At 31.0% G+C, this 22375-nt stretch overlaps 1 protein-coding gene and 1 long non-coding RNA gene across 4 annotated transcripts in view; one reads left to right on the top strand and one right to left on the bottom strand.

The window, feature by feature from the left end:
- Positions 1-21182, bottom strand: part of Appl (amyloid-beta-like protein) — a 21958-nt gene extending 776 nt beyond the window's left edge. Inside the window, exons 1-16 of one of the 3 annotated variants that reach the window (XM_085662085.1) lie at positions 21099-21182; positions 20670-20867; positions 12631-12684; positions 11806-11937; positions 9619-9745; positions 9316-9406; positions 9028-9158; positions 6200-6419; positions 5895-6105; positions 5548-5730; positions 5367-5438; positions 5047-5237; positions 4741-4901; positions 4357-4586; positions 3850-3996; positions 1-3749 (exon numbers count right to left, since the gene is read on the bottom strand). The exon at positions 1-3749 is cut by the window's left edge and continues 776 nt beyond it. In XM_085662085.1, coding sequence (XP_085518211.1) covers positions 3639-3749; positions 3850-3996; positions 4357-4586; positions 4741-4901; positions 5047-5237; positions 5367-5438; positions 5548-5730; positions 5895-6105; positions 6200-6419; positions 9028-9158; positions 9316-9406; positions 9619-9745; positions 11806-11937; positions 12631-12684; positions 20670-20729 — 2121 coding nt within the window. In that variant the 5' untranslated portion in view covers positions 20730-20867; positions 21099-21182 and the 3' untranslated portion in view covers positions 1-3638. The other 2 variants (XM_085662084.1, XM_085662086.1) reach the window with 2 other exon arrangements.
- Positions 10407-14911, top strand: LOC146872453 (uncharacterized). Its single transcript, XR_014983126.1, has 2 exons — positions 10407-10575; positions 14783-14911. It is a non-coding gene; the product is annotated as an uncharacterized LOC146872453 (long non-coding RNA).
- Positions 21183-22375: the final 1193 nt, after the last annotated feature.

Raw genomic sequence — 22375 nt, 5'->3', positions numbered from 1 at the left:
AGAGAGTTTTAGGAAAGCTAGGAATTATTAGCAGAAAAGTAATTTCTGCTTATGTGTATATTGTTTTATACGAGTGTCACACTGCGCATTATATACTGATATAATACAGGATCATGATTACAGATTGATACACATTGTACGAGAAAAACTGAAAAAATTGTAAAAATAAAGTCTAGCTCCATTATTATTCTCTTCCTTTAACTTCTAAATCCGAACTGCTATTTAAAGGACGTATATTTTCTTCCTTTCCCTCACATCTCACATGGCATTTAAGCTAAGTCAATTATCTTGATATATGTACTTATCACCTCTTTACAAAAATCAATTCTTAAACTTATATAGGATAACTCGATGTAGATTCGCAGTATTATGAAATACATACCGATAACTATTATCAAATTAATTTGCCAAACTGATATGCTCTGATTGCTAATACTGATATTTATAATTCATTTATATTACTATTTGTAACATCAACTTACAATAAAACTAACGATAGATTAACTAAGCAATTTAATGATTTATCACTTAAATTAATCTTCGATAAAATAATATGCGAAGAACAACAACGCAACGATATAAATATATAATTAAATAAAAATCATATTTAACAAATCTTATTTGTTAAATTTGTGTTCGTCATTATCTGCGAATATTCATCGAGTTAGGTTTATATATGCGATGTTTCAATATTTTAATGACTACTTGCTATAGGTACACAATGTATATTAATTTTATATGTATACATGTATATGCATAGTGTGTATATACATATATATATAATCTATATATCACTCACACATCTGTCAAACATACGCGCTTATGCGCGTGAAATCGAACACACGTTGCATACATACATATGTATATATATATATATATATATATTTATATATATATATTTCTATATTATCATTAATTCACTGATGCTATTTGTAGTATTTGTAATACACTCACGTGGTAATTGTTATCGTCTTAATATATCTAAAATATTTGTAACATTCAGCAATGTATGTATGTGTATCTGTGTGTATTTTATTTGCTCACCCTTCGACCGGAGTTGCGCGAGATAAACAAAATTTATAAATAGTTAATATAGGAAGGCAGCTGCTTCTGCGAGTGCGCTTAAACGATTTCTTTTTCAGTTTTCAACAATCATCTTAGCATGCAATAAATTGTTTAAATTATTTCAAAAAACATGTGTAAAAATACAATAAAACAAACTTATAAATATATAAATATATATAATGTAATTAATGTACGTTTAAGAGCAATCATCTTAAGTATTCCAGCAAAGATTATTAAGTTATATCTGATTCTTTTTTTTCTTTTCTTTTTTTCCATATTAATCTTGCAAATTTTTCTCTCGTCTTTTAGACATCAGAGAACAGAGATCTCGATTATCTTTTGACATCTTCGATGTTAAGCTATTGTCAATAGAAATAATTCTATTGCAAAATTAATATTTTTTTTTTTTTTTTATCGATAACTCGATGATCTCGCTGTTAATTTATCTTAAGATGATCGATCTAATAAAAAATAATAATATCTGTGAATAATACATATAACAATCGATTGTATTATCTTTTCTTTTAAATGTTATTTGCATTTGGTTATATAAAAATAGTAAGATGACATTTAAATAATTTAGAGAAAATATATAATTGCCTTGAATGGATAAAATTTAAATACGGATCGTTCATTAAAAAAAAGAAAAAAAAAAAATACAAAAAAAGAAAAATACAAAAAAAAAAAAAAGTTCTTTTAACCGAAGAGCTTTTAATAAAGTGCATTTAAAAATGGAATTTTACAAATATATAATTAAAAAAGTTTCCCACGCGACCCTGGCTAAAGTGTGGGCTACCCCCTTTTTGACCATGTACAAATATATATAAGCATTAAACGTGTAATATATTATCATCATATAATATAATTAATAATACCCTAAGATATTAGTTATTGTATGAACAATTCGAAAACAGAAAGGAATATTCTTGCTTTAACAGCCGTCTCTTTTTCCAAAGCCATAGTCAGAGGTATTAAAGCCACTCAAAAAACTCCGGTAAACTGTTCCTCTTATTCGATAGCATCGACGTGACGTCTTCGATGCTTAAACTCGTTTAAAGGGAAAAATAAAAACAAGAGAAGCCCCCTCGGCGACGTCGAACGAAACTATCGAATATTTTCCGTGCAACCAACGAACACAACCGACGGCCTCCCGAAAAAAGTACTCGACTTTCGTGGAATGATATAGAATAATATCTTATTTCTCGTTATCATTAAATATGTTAGCGATTCTCAATCTCTTAAGTATTACCATTTCTTTTTTTTTTTTTTTTTTTTTTTTATAGACTAAGTAAACGTTAAGTACAGAAAGATTCACTAAAAAACCAGGCAGTGGGAATCGAACGGGGACGAAGAAAAAAATATCACGAACTTTTTATGTGCATCGATTGATGTTCTGATATTTTGAGAGTTTCTCTGTAGCGTACATTTAACTCTTGCACAATCATAAGCGATTAACTTTAATCGAAGCTTATATCACCCAATGCGGAATTGCTACGACTTTGAGATACTGATATATATTTATTATTATTATTTATTATTATTATTTATTATTATTTATTATTATTATTAATTATTATTATTATTATTATTATTATTATTATTATTAGTATTATTGTTATTTATTATTATTAGTATTATTCAAAAGGACTGAATCGTAGAATCTTATTATTGCCATTCTCTATCTCTAAAAATATCAGAGCGAAAAAATATAGAAGTTAAGTGCACAATTAGATGCACTTTACCAAATGCATAATTGATTACGGAAAAGATGTTGCTTTGTGGTGATTAAGATCTATTGTTGTAACAATAAATAGATATATATATATGTATATATGTATATATATATATATATATATATATATATATATATGATTTCTTTTCAATCGGGTACTTTTCGCAATCCTTTAAGATGAAAAGTTAATAAGTTAATAAAGTTGAAGGAACATCAAGATGATAGAACTAATGCGTTAACTCTTTTATCATGAGCAATGCTCCTTCCTGAGTTTCTCTTCAATATTAAAATGATGGCAAAACAAAAACAATAATAAAAGCAGGAGGAACTTCCGAAGTGATGATGATAGGCATCTAATATCTGACATCCATTTCCATATGGCACATACATTTAAACCGTATCATTATGTGGATACACTGAATCGAGTATACTTATCTAGATAGTCTTCGTGGTTCGACACATTGTTATAGTATTAATTCCCGCGTATTAAGTTTCCTTAATGATAATTTCATATAACACTATCGATGGGGTCCAACATAATACATTATCATTGGATTTTCTTGTGCTATACATTATGTGAATTAACATCACTTCCTATTACGACTTATGACAGCTATTAGTTTCAGATTAATGAGTATTTTTAGCTGTGCAAGCACAATGTAAGAAGCACATAAATAATCGGATCTTCGGAGGTTCCTCATGCTCTTTAGAATTAAATCAAAATAATAACGAAAATAATGACATTCGTAAACGGAAATAATAATAATAATATGGGGAGAAAAGCTATTCGAGACCAGCTTTTAAAGCGACTGATGATCGTTCAGATTTAAAAATTATTCAATTATTCCTTCACCTCGAAATATTTATATGTTGGATTTTCGTAACCATTGATTTGCATGTTAGCTACATGTCGTTCTTCTGGTGTAGCAGCTTGATCAACTTCAATGAAACCCTATTAAACATTTTAATTATTCATATTATTTAGATATATACTTAAATAATAAATATGTTAATAGTTAACTTTATAAATATACGTTTAATTATTAATATACCTGGCTGTGTGGGCTTCTCGCATTACGTCTTTTGAATACAGCAACACCTACTATTGCAGCTGCCATAAGTGCGATTCCAGCAAATGCTAGCGTAAAGTAAACCGATCGGCTCTCCTTGTGATATAGTTCACGTCTTACTGAATAACCCTGTAAGATGATAATACAATATTAACATGTTCATATCATCGTATTTGTTATATTTATAACAGTAAAAAAAAATAATTAAAAAAAAGACTTAAAAATGAATAGTTTCGCAATACTTCTTTGTTGACTGTAAATAATAAAATAAACAAATAGTGAGCAATTAGCTGATATAATTAAAGATCAAATAAAAATTTAAACAAAAGAAAATTCTACTCCAGCATTATTTTAAGCATAATTTTTTAGCATCATTTATTTTATTTTATTTCTTTTATTTTTCTAACTGTAAATATTAAAATATGTAAAAAGAAAACTACTGAGTTAATATTACTAATGGTTCTAATATAACTGTATAACTGTTCTAACCGGTTCAGAATGTGAGACATCATGAGTCATACTGTGTGCTGCTCTAACCACTCCTTCATTATGCAGCGTTGCAACGGGTACCGGCTGTTGTTCAGATTGCTGAGAAGAATACTTATTGTCATTCACTGAATCATTTTCTTCATGTTGTTCTTGTTCCGTACGTAATTCACCACGTTCAACCTTACGTTGTTCCTTGCGTGCACGTTCTAATTGCTTTTGATGTTCTTTTTCTATATAAAAATAACGTATATTATATATATATATATATCTTTTTTTTTAATTTTATTTTAATAAAAAAAATTCATAATCTTTTGAAGAATAGGGATTTATAGAAGATATATATATAGATTTATAGACTTTTTATAGAAGAAAATTTTTATATACCTTCTTGTTTGCTAGCCACGTCCGCTTGATACTTGTCTAAAATAGCTGCTTCTGCCTCTCGAGTCATTGCTAACAATAAACCTGGTGTTTCATCCTTACTGCGAAGCGCCAAAACATAGTCATCCATTAGACGCCCGATTTTTGCACTCAGATCAGGATATCTGAAGGTCGATGGAAAAAAATAAAAAAGAAGAAAAAAAATAAATAAAATATCAACAAAAAAACAGCAATATAATTGCAACGGATAAATATAATAAAAATTGTGAATTTTGCTAATAGTGTATAAATAAATTATCAATACGTTACCGTTCCAACATCAATAAGCTTTGATTTGTGATTCTATCAATTTCTGCAAGATGTTCCAACGTCGCTGGTTTTTCACGTTGAGCTTGTTCCAGACTGCTGTCAAGTAAATGCTTGTAATGAGCAATTGTATGGTGTCGGTCCTTGTGAAGAGCTCTGAGTAACTTTTGTAAACACTTTTGAATGCGATGAGTCTAAGAAATGGAATATAAAATGGAACATTAATATTTGGAAATAAATGATGATAAAGAACGATAATAATAAAAATAAAATAAAAAAAAAAATAAATAAAAATAAAAAAAAAACAAATTCAACAAACTAACATTTGGTGGGGTTTCGTTCAAAGCAGCAGTGTAACAGGACATAGCTTCTTCATTTCTCTGCTTAACAGCTTCCTACAATTACAAATGAAAATATGTTTTAGAGATTCTTATAATATATATATATATATATATATATAAATTCACACATATATTTTATTTAATATATTTTAATAATGCATACTTGCACTCGTTGTTGATGCATCGCACTGAGTTGATGTTTTTCCGCGGCTCCACTTTCTTCCAAGGCCGCAACAGTTTCTTGGAATCGTGCCGTCATCCATCGTTTGAAAGCATCAGCGGCAACTGGATCATGGGCTCTTATATCTTGATACCTTTCTTCTAGGTCACTCCAATCCTTCATCACCTGAAAACGTTGTAGCACAAAGATTGCGACACCAATGTTCCGGGCTATAATATTTTTTGCCCAAATAATATGCACATAACAAGGTACATATACTACGTTGCACTTAACATCATAATGTACATAAAAATTGAAATGTAAACATTATCAAAAATGCTTTTGCTTACTTTTGTTACTTTCTCTTTGTGTACTTCCTCGAGTCTCATTTGGGCTTGCTTGTAACTTTGATGTTCCGATCGTGGATCAAAATGAGTCAAGTATGGATCTGGTGTACCCTGCGATTGAGATGGTTGTTGCGTGCTGCTACTAAGTGGTAAAGCCATTGCCGTTGCTTCTTGTTTAACTTTCTCAGTCGTTGAGAATATTGTGGACGGTCGGCTGTTGTAAATTTTTAAGTTAATATTTTTGATAAACAATGAGTTTTGATATAAACAAAAGAGTAAATAATTTTTCATTGAAATCATATACCTACCTCGTAGTTGTATCATAATCGTCTAGATATTCCTCGTCACTTTCCTCATCGTCTGGTTGATCACTGAAAACATCGTCGAGATCGCTTTCAGAATCATTATCGTCGTCGGTTTCACCATCGAGATCATCTTCGTCATCGAGATCATCTTCGTCCTCGTCGAGATCATCGTCAACTCCTTTTGGAATCGGTAAATCTATCGTTTTCTTGACTTTTACAGTTTCTGTAATAAAATGAGACATATGTTTGGAATGATAGAATAAAAAAAATAATAAAAAATATTAGAATAAAATAAAATAAAATACAAAAGGAAAACAATAAGAAATGTTTCAACAAAGTTTGAAACATTTTAATATTCGTTATTTCTAAGTTGAAATAAAAATGATAAAAAGAAAGAACGATGCAAATATGCCCATAATATTTATGTTAATCAACGTGAAAGAAAGAAAAATGGAATAGTTTGCAAAAGGTTGCTCGTTACAAAGAAGAAGAAGAAGAAAAAGAGAAAGAAAGTATCTAGGAAATAAATAACAACAAAGAGGAAATGTTTGCTTCTGGCTACTCTTTCTTTTCTTCCTTCTTTCTTTCTTTCTCAATCTTAGGCACATAGCTCTTCCATTCCAGAGGCTCTAATTTTTCCCTGTTACGTTAGAGAGGGCTAGCATCTTGACTAACTAGGTTCTCGAGATGTTCTATTCTCCGAGAATAGATGCTCTCTGATGAGCTGACTTCTCTCAACTTCTGCAAAGCCAGACAAAAGCCTTCTCTCTTCTGGTTATACCAACGATGCTGTTCTTTTATCTGGGTCGCATGGCAGACACGTGCAATAAGTGTATGGGCTGGCAGTATTCTTAAGTGTACTTTTGGTTAAGTCATGACATATTGAAACTATTCGAAATCTTTAAAAAGAAAAAAAATATTCCAAGAATATCAAAATATAAACGCAAAATTCTTACTTAACTGATGATTAAAATAAAAATTGTTAATAATAAGAATATCTTGCAAATTAACAAACGATTATGGTCTAATTCTTTTGTTTTTTTATTATTGATCGCTTAATTTCATTCTTAAAGAAAAAAAAAATTGAAAGATAATTTGTGAATAAAATAATGTAATTTTAACAAATATATATTTGTATTTAAAAAATTTATGTTTACATTTAAAAAATTTTATTTCATATCTTTAGTAACAAAAGCATCAAAATTACTACATATCTCAAAAGTTAATATAAGTTATATATAATATAGTATAATTATACTAATGTAATAATCAATATAACTTTGGTTTAAATTTCACCTTTTATAATAGGAAAGTTAACACAAATTTTGTAATGCAAGTTTCAAATTGTATAAATTTTTGTTGGACGCAATAAAGAAATTGAGTTATAAAGAATTAATTTCATTAAAAAAAAAACATAAAAATAAAAATAAAAAAAAATAAAAAAAAAAACAAAAAAAATAAAAAAAAAAGACAAAAAAAATAAAACAAAAAATATAAAATAAATTGATATAAGAAAATAATTAGAGAGATAATTAGTAAATAAAATAATATTTTTAGAAAATATATTTGAAAAACAAATTTATTTCACAAGATGAATAGAAAAAAAGAGATTGTTCCGAAGAATAAAACGTAAATTTAAAACTCTTTTTTAATTGAGAGATAATTAAGAAATATAGAACTCTTATTCAACTGAGAGAAAGAGAAATATATATATATATATATATATATATATATCTTTAAATATATATGCATACATAGAAATAATTTAGTAACAAAAAACACTAATTAAAAAATGAGAGATAATTTAGAATGAAAATATAATATTTTTCATAAATACAAAATCAACATATATTTATTTCACGAAACAAACGGGGGAAGGAGGGAAAGGGGAAGAAAGAAAAAAGAGGAAAGAAAAATAAAAATAGAAATAAAAAAAAAAACAAATACAAATAAAAATAAAAATAAAAAGGAAAAAGAAAATATCGTTGCGACACGAGAAACTATAGCAACATGATGCGTAGTCGTCGTCGTCGAGAATGACGCGCGGTCGTTATTGATTACTCGAGCGAGCATACGACGACGATAGTGGTGGGAGGGCAAAGGAAGGGTGGAAAAGAGTGGTTGTGTGCACGTGCACGCGCGCGCGCGCGTGTGATATGTAATCAGTGAGAGTAAGTGGGAAGGATGAGAGAGACAGAATGAGAGGTAATACATAGAAGTGAAAGAAGACAAAGGAAGGATGAAGGAAGGGTGTTAAGAGAGAGAGAGAGAGAAAGAGAGAGAGAGAAATTAGGGAAATGAAAGAAGAAAGAAAAAGAAAACGATTGAAAATGTCAAGTAGAAAGAGAATGATCCTGCGTGTATTTAACGCATTTTCTCTTTTCAATCTTACACGTTTGACTGCTTTTTATAATTCTATTCTTTCCCTCTATCTTTTTTTCATTCTTTCTTTCTCTTTTTTCTTTCTTTTCTCACTTCACTGTTTCTGATATTTTCCACAGGCGTGTCCATTAAAAAAAAAAGTATAAAAAGGTTTGTTCCTTTGAATCACAGGGGGACATTCTTTTCTAACAAAGGCTAATTATTTTTAGAGTCTGATTATCATGTGTGTGTATGTATGTGTGTGTGCGAGAGAGAGAGAAAACAAAGAATTATAACTATCTATCTACAGAATGAAACGGAAAATCGTTAATGAATGTATAAAAATGATCTCTCACGTTGAGAATAATGACGTAATGGGGATATTGTCATCGAATAAATTCAGTCGTTATTTCAATGACAATGAGAAAAGAATGATATTATGATGTTAGAATGTTACGTACGTTACGTACCTTTCAGGCGTTTCGGACAGCATACGAACTCGACACCAGAGAAGAGCGATATCCCGCATGGTAGTAACATAGCAAAACTCCTTAGATTCATATTACGTTCTCTGCAGGTATCAGCGGCTGTTGAATTCCACCTAAAATAGAAAAAAAAAAAAAAGAAAAAGAATATTATAAAGAAGAGTTTAGAATATATATATGTAATAAGGATATAACAGATAAAGAAGAAACATTGTGTGTGTGTGTGTGTGTGTGTGTGTGTGTATATGTAATATTAATAGTATTATTGTTTACCTGTGTGATTCCCAACATTTGGTCTGATTATGTAGATGATCGAAAAGACATCCCTCTGGTACAAGAAGTGCGTCACTTTGGAAGGGACCCTCTGAGAAATTATATAGTAAATAATATTTATAAAAATGATCAATATGAATGATCAATATCAAGGAGATAACTGAGATAAATAAATACAAAGATTTTTGAATAAATATCAATAATTTCTTTTTAAGTAATTTCTACAAAATTATAATCCATTGATTAACTTTTAATTACTATTATTTAATTACTATTAATTATTGTTAGTTTTCCAACACTTACCCAGACATCTATAAGGCTTAACCCATCTCGACAATTTACATTTAGTTCTTCCAGGCTTACACCATCCACTGACTCTGACATAATGCGACGATTCCACGATATTAGTGATGTCTCTCTTTGGATATGCCTAGAAAATTATGTTTAAGTTAAATGTCATAAATATTCAAACAGGATGATCTCCATTATCTATCCTTAACATACATAAGTCAGACCACTTAATCATTTATTCTCTTTGAAATCCTTCAAATCAGAACTCGAGACAAATTAAAATAATATTCAATGTTTATCAACAATTAGCTTGGAATTCATCATAAATTAACAAAGAATAAATAAATAAATAAATAAATAAATAAATAAATAAATAAATAAATAAATAAATAAATAAATAAATAAAAATAAAGTGACTAGCTAACAAAATATCCCGTAATAATCAATGAAATCTCAAAAGTATTAATAATAACAAAAACCAAAAATTAGATTAATAATTTTCAATATTTATCATAAGAAATCAGCTCTAAATTCATATTAAAAAACAAAAAATAAAAAAAGAAAAAAGATATAGATTAAGCCACAAATACTAATAACATCCAATTTTAATCCAATGAAACTCTTCAAGTATCATATTAGAAACATGATACATTAATCATTTTTTCATATAAACTACAATTACGATAAAGTTAAACCATAGGGCAAAACGATTTGGCTTGTAGAAGGTGGAATGCCAAACCGTGCGCTCTTTAGAAGCGCAAGCGCTCTTGCGGTCTAGTGTGTTGCAAGTCAGAGGAACGGGCGTGGGTGAATCGAGGTTGTATCACGAGTGAAATGAGGCTGCCACGAGCAAAGAGGCGTGCATACAACACGTACAACAGTAAACCACCAACAGCAGCAGCAGCAGCAGTACCACTACTACTACCATCACCACCACACCACCATCATCTTTACCACATCACCAACCATGTCTGTGTCTTTCTTTCGACGATCGTTACTTATTTTACACGTCGCTGTCATTGTGTTATTCGTATTTTCTTCTCCTTTTTCTCTTTCTCTTTTTCTCTTTCTTTCTTTTTATCCTAAGTCTTACTCTAACATGATACTAGCTAGCTAGCTCGTGAAGTATTCGAGTTCGACATACCTGCTCTATATTCGTTTCTACTCTCTTTTTCTTTTTCTTTTTTGGAAAGAAAAAAAGGGGGAGAGAGAGAGAGAGAGAGAAAATACTTGCAAATAACTTTCAAGAGAGATGGACAAGGTGTGTAAGGGTGGGAGAGAGAAAGGGAGAGAGAGAGAGAGAAAGAGAAAGAGAAAGAGAAAGAGAAAGAGAAAGAAAGAGAAGGTAGCAGGCATACTCTTCTATTTCAACTCTACTGCCTTTTACTCTTTCCCAAACGAGCCAGAGAAGCTGGGAAGCTGTGCACGTTTCTATAGCGTTTCTACTCCCGAATTGAAAGTACCCACTAGGCTTCAACGAGCCTGCTACGAGACTCTGCTGAGAATAATGACGTGTCGTCGGTGTTGGCTGATTTAAACGATCTCCTTTTACCACCTTACTTTTTTTTTCTTTTCTTTTCTTTTCTTTTCTTTTCTACTTCTACTTCTTCTTCTTTTTTTCCGAGTCACCATCTGATGTTGTGATTTACTTTTTGAATTTCTAGATTACATTTTTCGATTTGCCTATTTTTAAATTGATTTTGAAATTAGGTAAAGTTAATCGTTAAAATTGATTTTCAAATTTCAATAAACACCTTTTCATGGTGGTTTTTTTTTTATATTAATCATGTCGTATTTTGATTTATTTTGTTATTTCTAGGCTGAAGATTTTCAACTTATTTTATTTATTTATATATTTATTTATTTATTTTTTTTTTATTGATTTTAAGGTTGATTTAATGAAATGACATTTTGAATTCATCTTAGAAGTAAAAATTATGTCACATTTCGTCAATTTCGCTTGATTTAATTTTTCTTCATTTTTAGATTATATTTTGCATTTGATCTATCTTGAAATAAATTCCAAAGTTATTACGAATTAATCTCCGGAGTTAATTAATGAAATCATGAATTAATCTCCGAAGTTAAATAAAGTTAACGTTTAATATTAATTTCGTAATTTCAACAGACACCATTCTCAAGTGGAATGAAAAATTGAATGTTTAAATGTGATTCTTCGTATTGATCTGAGTCTCTCACCTTCTTACAATATTCTAAGATCTCGAGTTTGTCCGTCATACAGCTCTTCTTATCGGTCGACGACACCCATCTACCTTGTTCGCCCATGTGTTGTGCCAGGTAAACCTCGCCAACTTCGCATAGCGTTGCAACCTTTAAAGAAAATGAAAATTTGTCTTGGAGATATTTACTCAGATAAAATGAAAAGTTAAAACAACCACAATAACAAAAGTGTTTCATAATGAAAGAATATTTCTTTTTTCTTAATTAAAAATTTACCATAAAGAAAAATGTTTTTCAATTTCGAATTTGACTATTCAAAAACTCACTGTAATATTATCTTTTTATTCTGAAGAAAAAAAAAGTAATAATAATAAGAACGGAAAAAGCTGTTATTAAAATTGTTTTTTTTTTTTTTTTTTTTTTTTTTTTTTTTTTTTTTTTCAATAATTGTTCTTTTTAAATTAAAAAATTTATTTTAATTATTTTTATTTATTTTATTTTTTAAGTTTAACAATATCGGATAAGACAAAAATCTAAGAAAATTTGGAAAGAACCTTAAATATCGATGACTTGTCTTTAAAATAGATAAGGTAGTTATATTTTTGTATACAATATTTAACGCAAATTATCGATTATTATATACATCGTGAGCCAACGAATCAAGAAATAACGTCAATCCATCGATTTTTCACGCTTGGATTGTAATCCCGAATGTGAATGATATCAGGCGAAGAGAATCGTTTTCTAACGGAACGATAGGTAATATCGAAATTTTTCTCTACCTTGACAATCAAAGTGTTGTTTCCTAGGTGAGGCTTAAAAATAAGCTTATAAATAACTCACTTGCGGTTCAGATCTTCCTCCAGCTGGTGCCAATTCCAACCTCTCCGACACGGCCTGTAAATATCAATGAAAATGACTCTATTATTACATTTTTTAGCCCCTCAAAAGAAATTATTAGATTCTCAATGATCAAACATATTATACTTGTTAACAAATTGATTGTCAATAAATTGGTGCCAAACATTTAAAAAAAAAAAAAAAAAAAAAAAATTGACATTTAAGAAATTATGAAAATAATAAAAAATATCACAATTGTCAAGCAACAAATTAATGTCGAGTACAAGAATGGTAATAAACATTGATGACATCTGAAATTATGAAAATAATACGAAAATATTATACTTGTTAAGTAACAAATTAATTTCGCGCATAAAAACAGAAAAAAAAAATGATTGACTTTAATAGTATCACAAAAATAATAAAAAAAAAAATTACTGACTTTAATAGAATCGTAAAAATAATAAAAAGGATGTCTCTGACATTAACGAAAACATGAAAATAATAAAAGAATATCATACTCGTTGAGCGACAAATTGGTGTCGAGGATAAAAATAATAAAAATGGCTAATACTTTCATGGAATGATCGATAACATTTTCTTTTTTACACGTTATCAATGATTTATAAATGTTCAATTCAAAAATATCTTTGATATATGTATGTATGTATCATAAATCGATCGTTCCATATATCGAATGTAGTTTCCATTTGCAAGCTGCACATCATTGGTGGCAGCCCCGTTATAAAAGCCGATTATACGATGTTTTATATAAGATTCTCATCTAAGTGGATTTAACTTAATGCGTTTATGGCGCATCTGACCGCAACCTTAAAGCAGCTTCAAACAGACGCTTTCATAGCCACGATGAAGAATGAAATTTTCGGCTACTTCGTTCAGATTCCTCAATTTTCGTTTAATGCCGCCATCTTTGTTCGCGATTGAGGTGAGGTTATGCACGTAGTACATATGTAATCATAGGCAGGAAATGAAGATGAAGAAGAACGTATACGAGTGTGTATGTGTTAGAAAGTAATAGGATGTAGCAGCATTGATTTAGATTCCAAGTCTACAATTGTCATAGTTGCTTTTCATTCTAGAAAAACAGGTCGATAGTGACAGCATTTATATATATATATATATGTATATATACTTTTCATATACGTATATATTATATATATATATATATAAGTATACTTTTCATATACGTATATTATATATATATATATATATACACGTTTCATTTAGATACCTTATATATATAACTTATCATTTTTGTTACCGCAGTTATTTAATACTATATAACAGAAAACAAAATGAAACTGAATATACTACTATGTGTGGATCACTTCGTAATATAGGAGTCTCTTTATTGATTCCGCCATGTCACCATACATATTTCACGAGAGACATGCTGCTTTCGTTTATTATTAATAAATTATGCCGCCACAAACATGCACACGCAGACACATCTGCGCATGCTATATATCTTTATTTAAAAAGGGAACTCGATAAATCGCTTACACATTTTACGAGAAACGTATGTTTCTTCTATCATCATTATTACCATTGATTTTTATACGTATTAGATTATTATGTATGAAATTTCGTGGGAGAATGACAACTCGTTCGGAAATATGAAATTTGATTCCTTTTTATTCCTTTTGTTTTTATTTCCAAGGAAGTATGTATTATGTTCGTGAGTATGTCGCCTACAAACGTTAGATAAATTCTCCAATATGGACGTTAAACACAGGATTCGAAATCAAGGTGATTTCAAAATGGAATCCGTGAATTGCTGCCATTTAACACTTGATCGATACACCACAGTGTCTATGACTATTGTAACTCTTTCGAAAGAGTTTCAAGAAAAGGTATTAGAAACGTTAGACTAAAATATTTTATTGCCGTTTCCTTCCTTAAATATATTCGGAGAGGGAGGGGGAGGGACAAAAGGTACAGTAATTATTACGAAACGAAATAAATATTATGCAAACAAATGTTAGGATTTTGATATAATTTCACTTAAATATTCATGAGCAAAAAGATATGTACGTATTATATCACAAATACGATTTATTTAAATGATTATATATTAATTAGGGATCTCGATACTGTACTTTTTTTTTCTAATAATTATTTAAACATATTTCAGAAAGGCGAGCATGCAAAAGCTAACCACTGTTTCTGCAAGGTTAATAAATTCATAGAAACAGCCGAAAAATATCATATTAGCGCGTAACTAGCTAATAGTGATCGCGAATAAGGAAAAAATATATGGAGCATATATTTATAAAAGAATAAAAAAAGAAAAGATAAAAAAGAAAAATAAAAAGAAGAAACACTCAATAAGAGATTCTAGACGAGTTTAAATCTAATATTGAAAATCTATATATAAAGTTCGATAATATAATTAACGAATATATCTCTTGTCCAATTACGATATCGTCGGATAGTTACTATTAATAGGAACGATAAATGAACGATTAAAAAAAGAAAAAAAATTAAAAAGAAAAGAAAATAAAAAATGAAGGAGTGCTTGGAATGCTTGGGATTTGAACGTTCAAACTATATATCCACCATAGTTCTCGATCCTTTCCTTTCTCGTATCGCATACCCGATACATACCGATAACGTCCAAGCCAATAACTTGCGTGTAAGGTTTATATTTTGATGGCATATGGACGCCGAGAGAGCTTCATGCTCGACCGAACAATGCGATTTATATGAGCAATGCGAGTTCCGAGCTTCTATAAGAGAGCAAGAGATAGAGATAGAGAGATAGAGAGAGAGAGAGAGAGAGAGAGAGAGAGAGAGAGAGAGAGAGAGAGAGAGAGAGAGAGAGAGAGAGAGAAAAGAGGTTAATCGCTTTTCGATCATTCTTTTCTCGAATGAAAAATGATAAATATCGAAGACTCTTCAATTATTGAAGAAAATAACTTGTCGAGGTTATAAAAAAAGGGGCGAAAAAAAAAAAAGAGAGAAAGAAAATGAAGAGGACGCTTGATGATATAAAATATTCAATTACTTTACTTCGATATCTCTCTAAACGGAGTCACCTCCTCTCTTGCAAGCATCTGGCATATCGTGTTACGTTGATCAAAGATCATTTACCGAAAATATTCGCAGTAAAAAAAAAAAAAAAAAAAAAAAAAAAATTACACAGGCAAGATTATGATCGTGATTTATAAGATACACAATAGCGAAATATTTGTGACCCATACTTCGTATAATATATTTTTCTTTATAATCTATGAAATGATTTTATATTATTCATGAGAAAAGATTGTCGATCTATCGTATAACAATATGAATACATTCAATGACATTTAAGAGCTATATTACAATTTACACATGCGAATCAAACTTATTACAGAAGCTCTCGACGTCTATCGTACGCGATAAGTTTGCGTAATCATGGTGCTAATATATTACTACACTACTATAACTGGTACGTATTATTACTCCTTTTCCTGCTCTTACTACTGCGTTCGCGTAACATTTAAGGTATGAGAATGTTGAAGTAGAAATAACGTGAGACATTTTAAAAATTTCATTAGTTCCAACATTGCCACGTTATATTCCCGTATTTCTTAATATTATTTTAATTTCGATCATTCCTTAAAAAGAGATTAAATTAAACAACGTGTTACGAGAAAGACAATCGAAATACTAAATACGTCCTATTTAAACGATATCATCAATGTTCTCGGAATCCAATCTCTGTCTTCTCTAGTCTATAGATTTTTGTCGATAAATTCGATCCAAGAGTAATATAAAAAGCGAAACATTTTCACGTTAGATTTTATCCCTATATTCGATTTGATTAGAAAGTTAGGAATACATAATATAACGTTTGTAAGGCTTCGAATGTTCTATATAAGCCTTGAGAATCAATCAAGTATAAAGCTTCTTTTGGAAACGCTTTCTTATCTTTACCGCATCGTACTTTTCTATATATACGTATATATATATAAAATGTATCACTATATAAACGGTATATGTATAAATCTACCATTGTATACTATATTGTATAGTAAACTAGTACTATAGTATATTAACATTGTAGTATACTAACACTGTAGTAACCTAGTACTGTAAGCTAGTATATTAATACGAACATTGTAGTATACTAGTACTGTAGTATGCTAATACTATAGTATACTAACATTGTAGCATGATAATACTATTATATACTATTACTATAGACCACTAACACTGTAGTATACCATACTGTAGTATACAAATACTATATATAGTACACATGCTGTAGTATACTATATATATATACTGTATACATTGTATACACTCTATATGCAGTGATACATTTATACTTCCCGAGGCAAAGTAAAATCCGTGACGTAACACGTAAGCCATATAATATTGAATGCGCGATGCATCTAGTCAAAGAAGTATATATATATATATATTTTTCTTTTCCAGTTATATATCTTTATATATATATGCATATATATTATATATATAATATGTATATATATATATACCAAGAGAGAAGTCCAAAAAACAAGTGAATTGCACGTGAGAATGAATATGACTCATCGAGAACGTAATCGGTATGCCATCTACTGAGGCACGCATATAGGATGTATCCATGCGTCATTATTCGTGCGTGACATGCAATGAATCGATAGTACATTGAACGATTAAATTTGTTTGAGAATCGAATTATCGAGAGCGAGAGAGCGAGAGAGAGAGAGAGAGAGAGAGAGAGAGAGAGAGAGAGAGAGAGAGAGAATAAGAGGAAAGCGAAATTCGTTTTCGCAAAAAAATTTTATGTTAATATACATATATAATTGATAGTCTCCTCTCGATATACTAGAACTTTCCATTTACCATCTATATATATATCTCATAAGGTATGTATTAATAAATTCCCGAAGCAATATTGTGAAGAGGAAGTTCGTAGTTACCCTTTGAAATACCCTATAATCGACTTATCGTAATTGAGTTAGATGAAAATTGACGAAGGAGGCCAGTACTACCAGGGAGTAAAATCAAATTCAAAGGATATTCACGCGAGAAACTCGAGGGAAAAAAAAAAGAAAAAGAAAGGGAGAAAGTAAAAAAAAAAAAATAAATAAAAAGAATACTTTTATGTTGATCGAATTAACTTCCAACCGAAATCAATTTTTATTTTCCATTTATCCGAAAACGTTTCATCTTAATTGGAATCCTAATCGTCGTCCATCCTAAAAGGTTATATATCGAATCTTCAAATACATTCACTCGCACACAATTACAACAACCCACCCACCCACATGCACACATACACACACTGTATACAATTATATCACCTCTTTGACATTATTTTCAAAACCATTGGAAACGATGGAAAAAAAATTAAAGTTCATATACACCTACACGAATATGACGTTACTCCTTCGAACAACTGGACCATAACCGTCGTCGTCACCGTTCGGCTCTCTCTCTCATCTTTCGTATCATAAAGAATGCTGACAAGGTAACAATGAAAAAGAAACGAAGGACGACTTTTTGATGCGGCTTATATCGCCTCGACATGAATGACGTTGTTAATCGTTTTTAAGACTCGAACCCAGTTAAGTTCTCTTCGATGATTCTCAAATCTTCAAGAGTGAAAAATTTCCAAAAGCACGAACCATTTCTTTTCATCTTTCTCTCTCACATTCATTTTTCTTTCTCTTTTTCTCACTAATTTTTATTTTCTCTCTCTCTCTCTCTCTCTCTCTCTCGCTCTCTCTCACTCTCCAACTTGTTCATTTTTCTTTTTTTTTTCTTTCACTCATTTCCTGTCTCTCTTTCTTTCTATTTGTCTGAATCTTTTCTTTTGTCACTATTCATCCGTTCCCAAATAATCTACCTGGAAGTTGATTTCTCTCAAAACTCGGACAATTTTGAATGATGAAAAGAGAAGAGGGTGAGTAAGAAGAAAAGACATATGAAAAGAGAGATGATATGTATATGAGAGATAAAAGAGAGATTGTTTTACGCAGAAGCAGAAAGACGTCGGCTCCGCAAAGTTGCGTATTTCATCGGCGTATATACATTCAAAAGAAATAAGAAAAAGAAAAATGATTCTTAGTATTCGAAACGACGAAAGAAAGAAAATTCTCAAGTAACTTGAAATGCGTTCTTTCCTTTTTGATAAAAAACAATACCGGACGATTATTTTTCGCTGACGAATAATATAAGATTATTCTTTGCTAGATACAACGAAATGAGAAAATTAAAATGGTTGTTTTTTCTTTTACTTTCTCCTTCCCCCACCTCCCAAAGAATAAATCGTCGAATCGATACGGATATAACGAGACAACCAATGAAAATCAATCTCATTGATATTTCACTTTTCTTATGAAATAAATCTGTTGGACTCGAAGCAAATAAAAAACATTCAAATGATTTTTTTTTTTCAAAATGTCATTACACCCAATATTTTTTTCAAAGAACGAATCATGCATTGATACGAATAAGTGCGACCAATCCAAATCGATCTCTCGTTGACATTTTCTTTTTTCATCAAGCATCTCTGTCAGATTCGATGAAAATGAGAAAATTAGAAAGATTTTTTCAAAACGCCATTACACCCAACATTTTTTTCAAAGAACCATTCACTGCATCGATACGAATAACCTGTCGATTAATCAAAATCAATCTCGTTGACATTTCATTTTTTATAAAATAAAAAAAAAAAAAAAAAAAAAAAAAAGAAAAAAAAAAAATCAGTCGGATTCGATGAAAATAATGAAATATTAAAACGATTTTTTAAAAGGGTCATTATATCTAACATCCTTTTTTGAATTAAAGAATCAATAACCGCATCGATACGGATATATAACGAGGCGATCAATGAAAATCATTCGATTTAAATTTCATTTAATCATAGGGCAAATCTGTCGGACTCGATGGTAATAATGAACATTAAAAAGATCTTTTTTTCTTTTTTAATGTCATTATACCTAACATTTTTTTTTAAAGAACCAATGACTATATCCAAACGGATATAACTTGGCGACCAATCAAAATCAATCTCGTTGAAGTTACATTTTTTTTTTCTTTGAATAAAATTGTAAGAAAAATGTAAGGAAAGGAAAAGAATTGGTAAGAGACAGAGAAAGAGAGTAAGAGAAGTCGACGATCGTTACGAGGAAGGGGAGAGAGGGAGGCGGAGGAAGAGAGGAGGGGGTGCGGGTTCACTTGGAAAGTACTCCGAACATATTAAAGCACGGAGCACCGGCGCGTGCATCGATCGGAGGGAGAGAGAGAGAGGGGGGAGGGGGAGAGGAGAGAGCGGCTCCCGTTTGACGGCGGCCATAGTAAACTTCCTTTCTCATCGTGATGCGACATTTCTTCAGGAAATTTTGGCAAACCAAAAACATCAAATCGTACTATGACGAGGAAGAAGAACGAATCGATCGATGGTGGCCATCGTCGACGAATTTTACGAACCAATCAGCATTCTTCATTATAAATCTTTGCTTATATGTGAAGTAAGGGAGGCGTTGATTCGTCGTCGATAAGATTTAAAAAAAGAAAAAAAAAGAAAAAGAAAAAAGGAAAAGAAAAAAATTATTACACTTTTTGTAGTTTCACATATTGTAAATTTTCACGAAGATATAAAAATAATAAATGAAAGATGAAAGAAGTATTTCTTGCAATATATAGGAAGACCTCTTGCTCTTGTTTCTTGAATCGTTATTACTGGTATCTCATCAAAAATAACTACAGCCGCAAGACTTTCCAAGTGTAACACCATTGACCAAATATAGAAGGAAGTCTTTGATTAAATCGAAATGTAAAAAATATTTGTATTTCTGACGTATTATAGCATTGTATATTCCGCCTCACTTGTATACATATATGTACATATATGTATACGATGTGTATGTACATATATATGTATATATATATACACAAGTACAGTCTTGGTGGATACGTCGCGTGGAACGTCATTGCGGCTTTCTCTCATTCCCTCATTTTCTCGAAGTGACAAAAAATAATGTGTCTCTCATGACGATTGGTTATTTACGCATTCGTAAACTCACCTGAACGTGAGAGACCAAGAGGACGCCCAGCAAGAACGCGGGCAGCATCATCCCCTTCATCTTCCTGCCTGCCAGCCTCTACCTCGTTTTTCTTTCTCTTCTTCTTCTTCTCTTTCTCTTCTCTCTTTCTCTGACACTGGTACGTCGCTTTAGAATCTCCTCCCGTCTTTCACGACGAATGGATGGACGTGTGACGACCTTTGAAAGGAAATTGAAGAGACTGATTTTCTTTTCTTTTTCTTTCTCTCTCTCTTTTTCTATCTTTCTTTCTACCTGTCTATATCTCAGGTAAAAATATTCTAATCCCCGTTTCTCAAATATTCTCGTCCCCCACGTTCCGGAAAATAATAACGATATTACAAAAATCCGGCGCCGTATACGAAAGCGCACACGGCAATAGTGTTAATGCGCGACTGCTTGGCTAGCTACCTTGGTGCTGCTGCTGCTTTTGCCGTCGCCACGACCACCTCCACCACCACCAACACCGCCACCGCCGCCACCACCGCTGCCGCCGCCGTTGCCGTTGCTGCCGTTGTCGTTGGGTGGGTCGCTCGACTAGAAATCCAATATGGCGTCAGAGCGCGGCGCGGTGCCGCTGAACCGGCTCGGCCAATCAATGGCCACCGCTCGATGACCGCGCCGGTAGCCGCTTTTCACATGCGCCCCTTGACCAGTCGATAACGTGGCGGGAAAGCTGGTGATTTAAACGCTTTCCGAAGGAGCGCCAATTTTCCCGCTAAACCTTTCCTTCTTTATGTATACACTTCGCGCATTTGTAATTTTTCGAATAATGTTTCTTTTTTTTTTTTTTATATATATATATGTGTAGACATAAAAATTAAATGATTTTGTTAAGGATACAGAAAAAAAATCTTTGACAAGAGAGAAAAAATTAATATGTCAATGACCATACACTCAGATGTAATATCAATTGGGGTTAGAATTTCTATGGAGAAAAAAAATAATTTTTATGAGTTTCCACAATGGTAAAATTTTTTAATAACTTCTTAAGAATATTATTAATATTTTTGTTATCGAATTGATTTAATTAATAATAACAAGATGTGATTGTATAAATACAATTGTAATTCTATCAAATAGAAATTTTTATGATATAAGAACTTTTTAATGAATAAATTATTCCTTAATAAATTTGTCTTATACTGTTATCATATTTATATGTCATCGAAAATGTCAAATTGGTCAAATTAAATAACAAAAAGACAAAAATAACAACAAAAAAAAGAACAAATTTTCAACATAAATACATTCGTAAATCTAACAATCTACGAATGAAGAGTATGAGAAAAATGAAATGGAATGGGATTTAATGGGAAATTGACACGAGGCAATGAAAATAGAAATGGATTGTTCATTGTTTAGTTTATACGATCGATCTATTCTGAGAGGATTTCTCGTTATAATGAAGTTGTGCTTATATCGATAATATTCCCAATGACTAGAGTGGATTCCCGTTTGAACGTGAAGTCGTCTAGAACGAGAGGCGTCTGCCGGCGCGGTGCGGCGCGACGTAGAGAAACCCCGACCATTGGCAATCGATGACAAAGGGAGTTTCTCGTGAGGCGCAGTAAATTGATCTTCAGAAAGTGTACGTGGGAGAGTACAAAGTCGTGGGTACGCGTATAGGAGAAAAAGCGTATAAAAGAGAGAAAGAGTAGGGCCAGCCGGTTACACAGGCGGGAAAA

Source organism: Vespa mandarinia, chromosome 17 (genome assembly GCF_050613455.1).
Source record: "Vespa mandarinia isolate Hongniang chromosome 17, ASM5061345v1, whole genome shotgun sequence".
In the NCBI taxonomy this organism is placed as follows: domain Eukaryota; kingdom Metazoa; phylum Arthropoda; class Insecta; order Hymenoptera; family Vespidae; genus Vespa; species Vespa mandarinia.
This window is presented reverse-complemented; position numbering and strand designations above follow the sequence as displayed.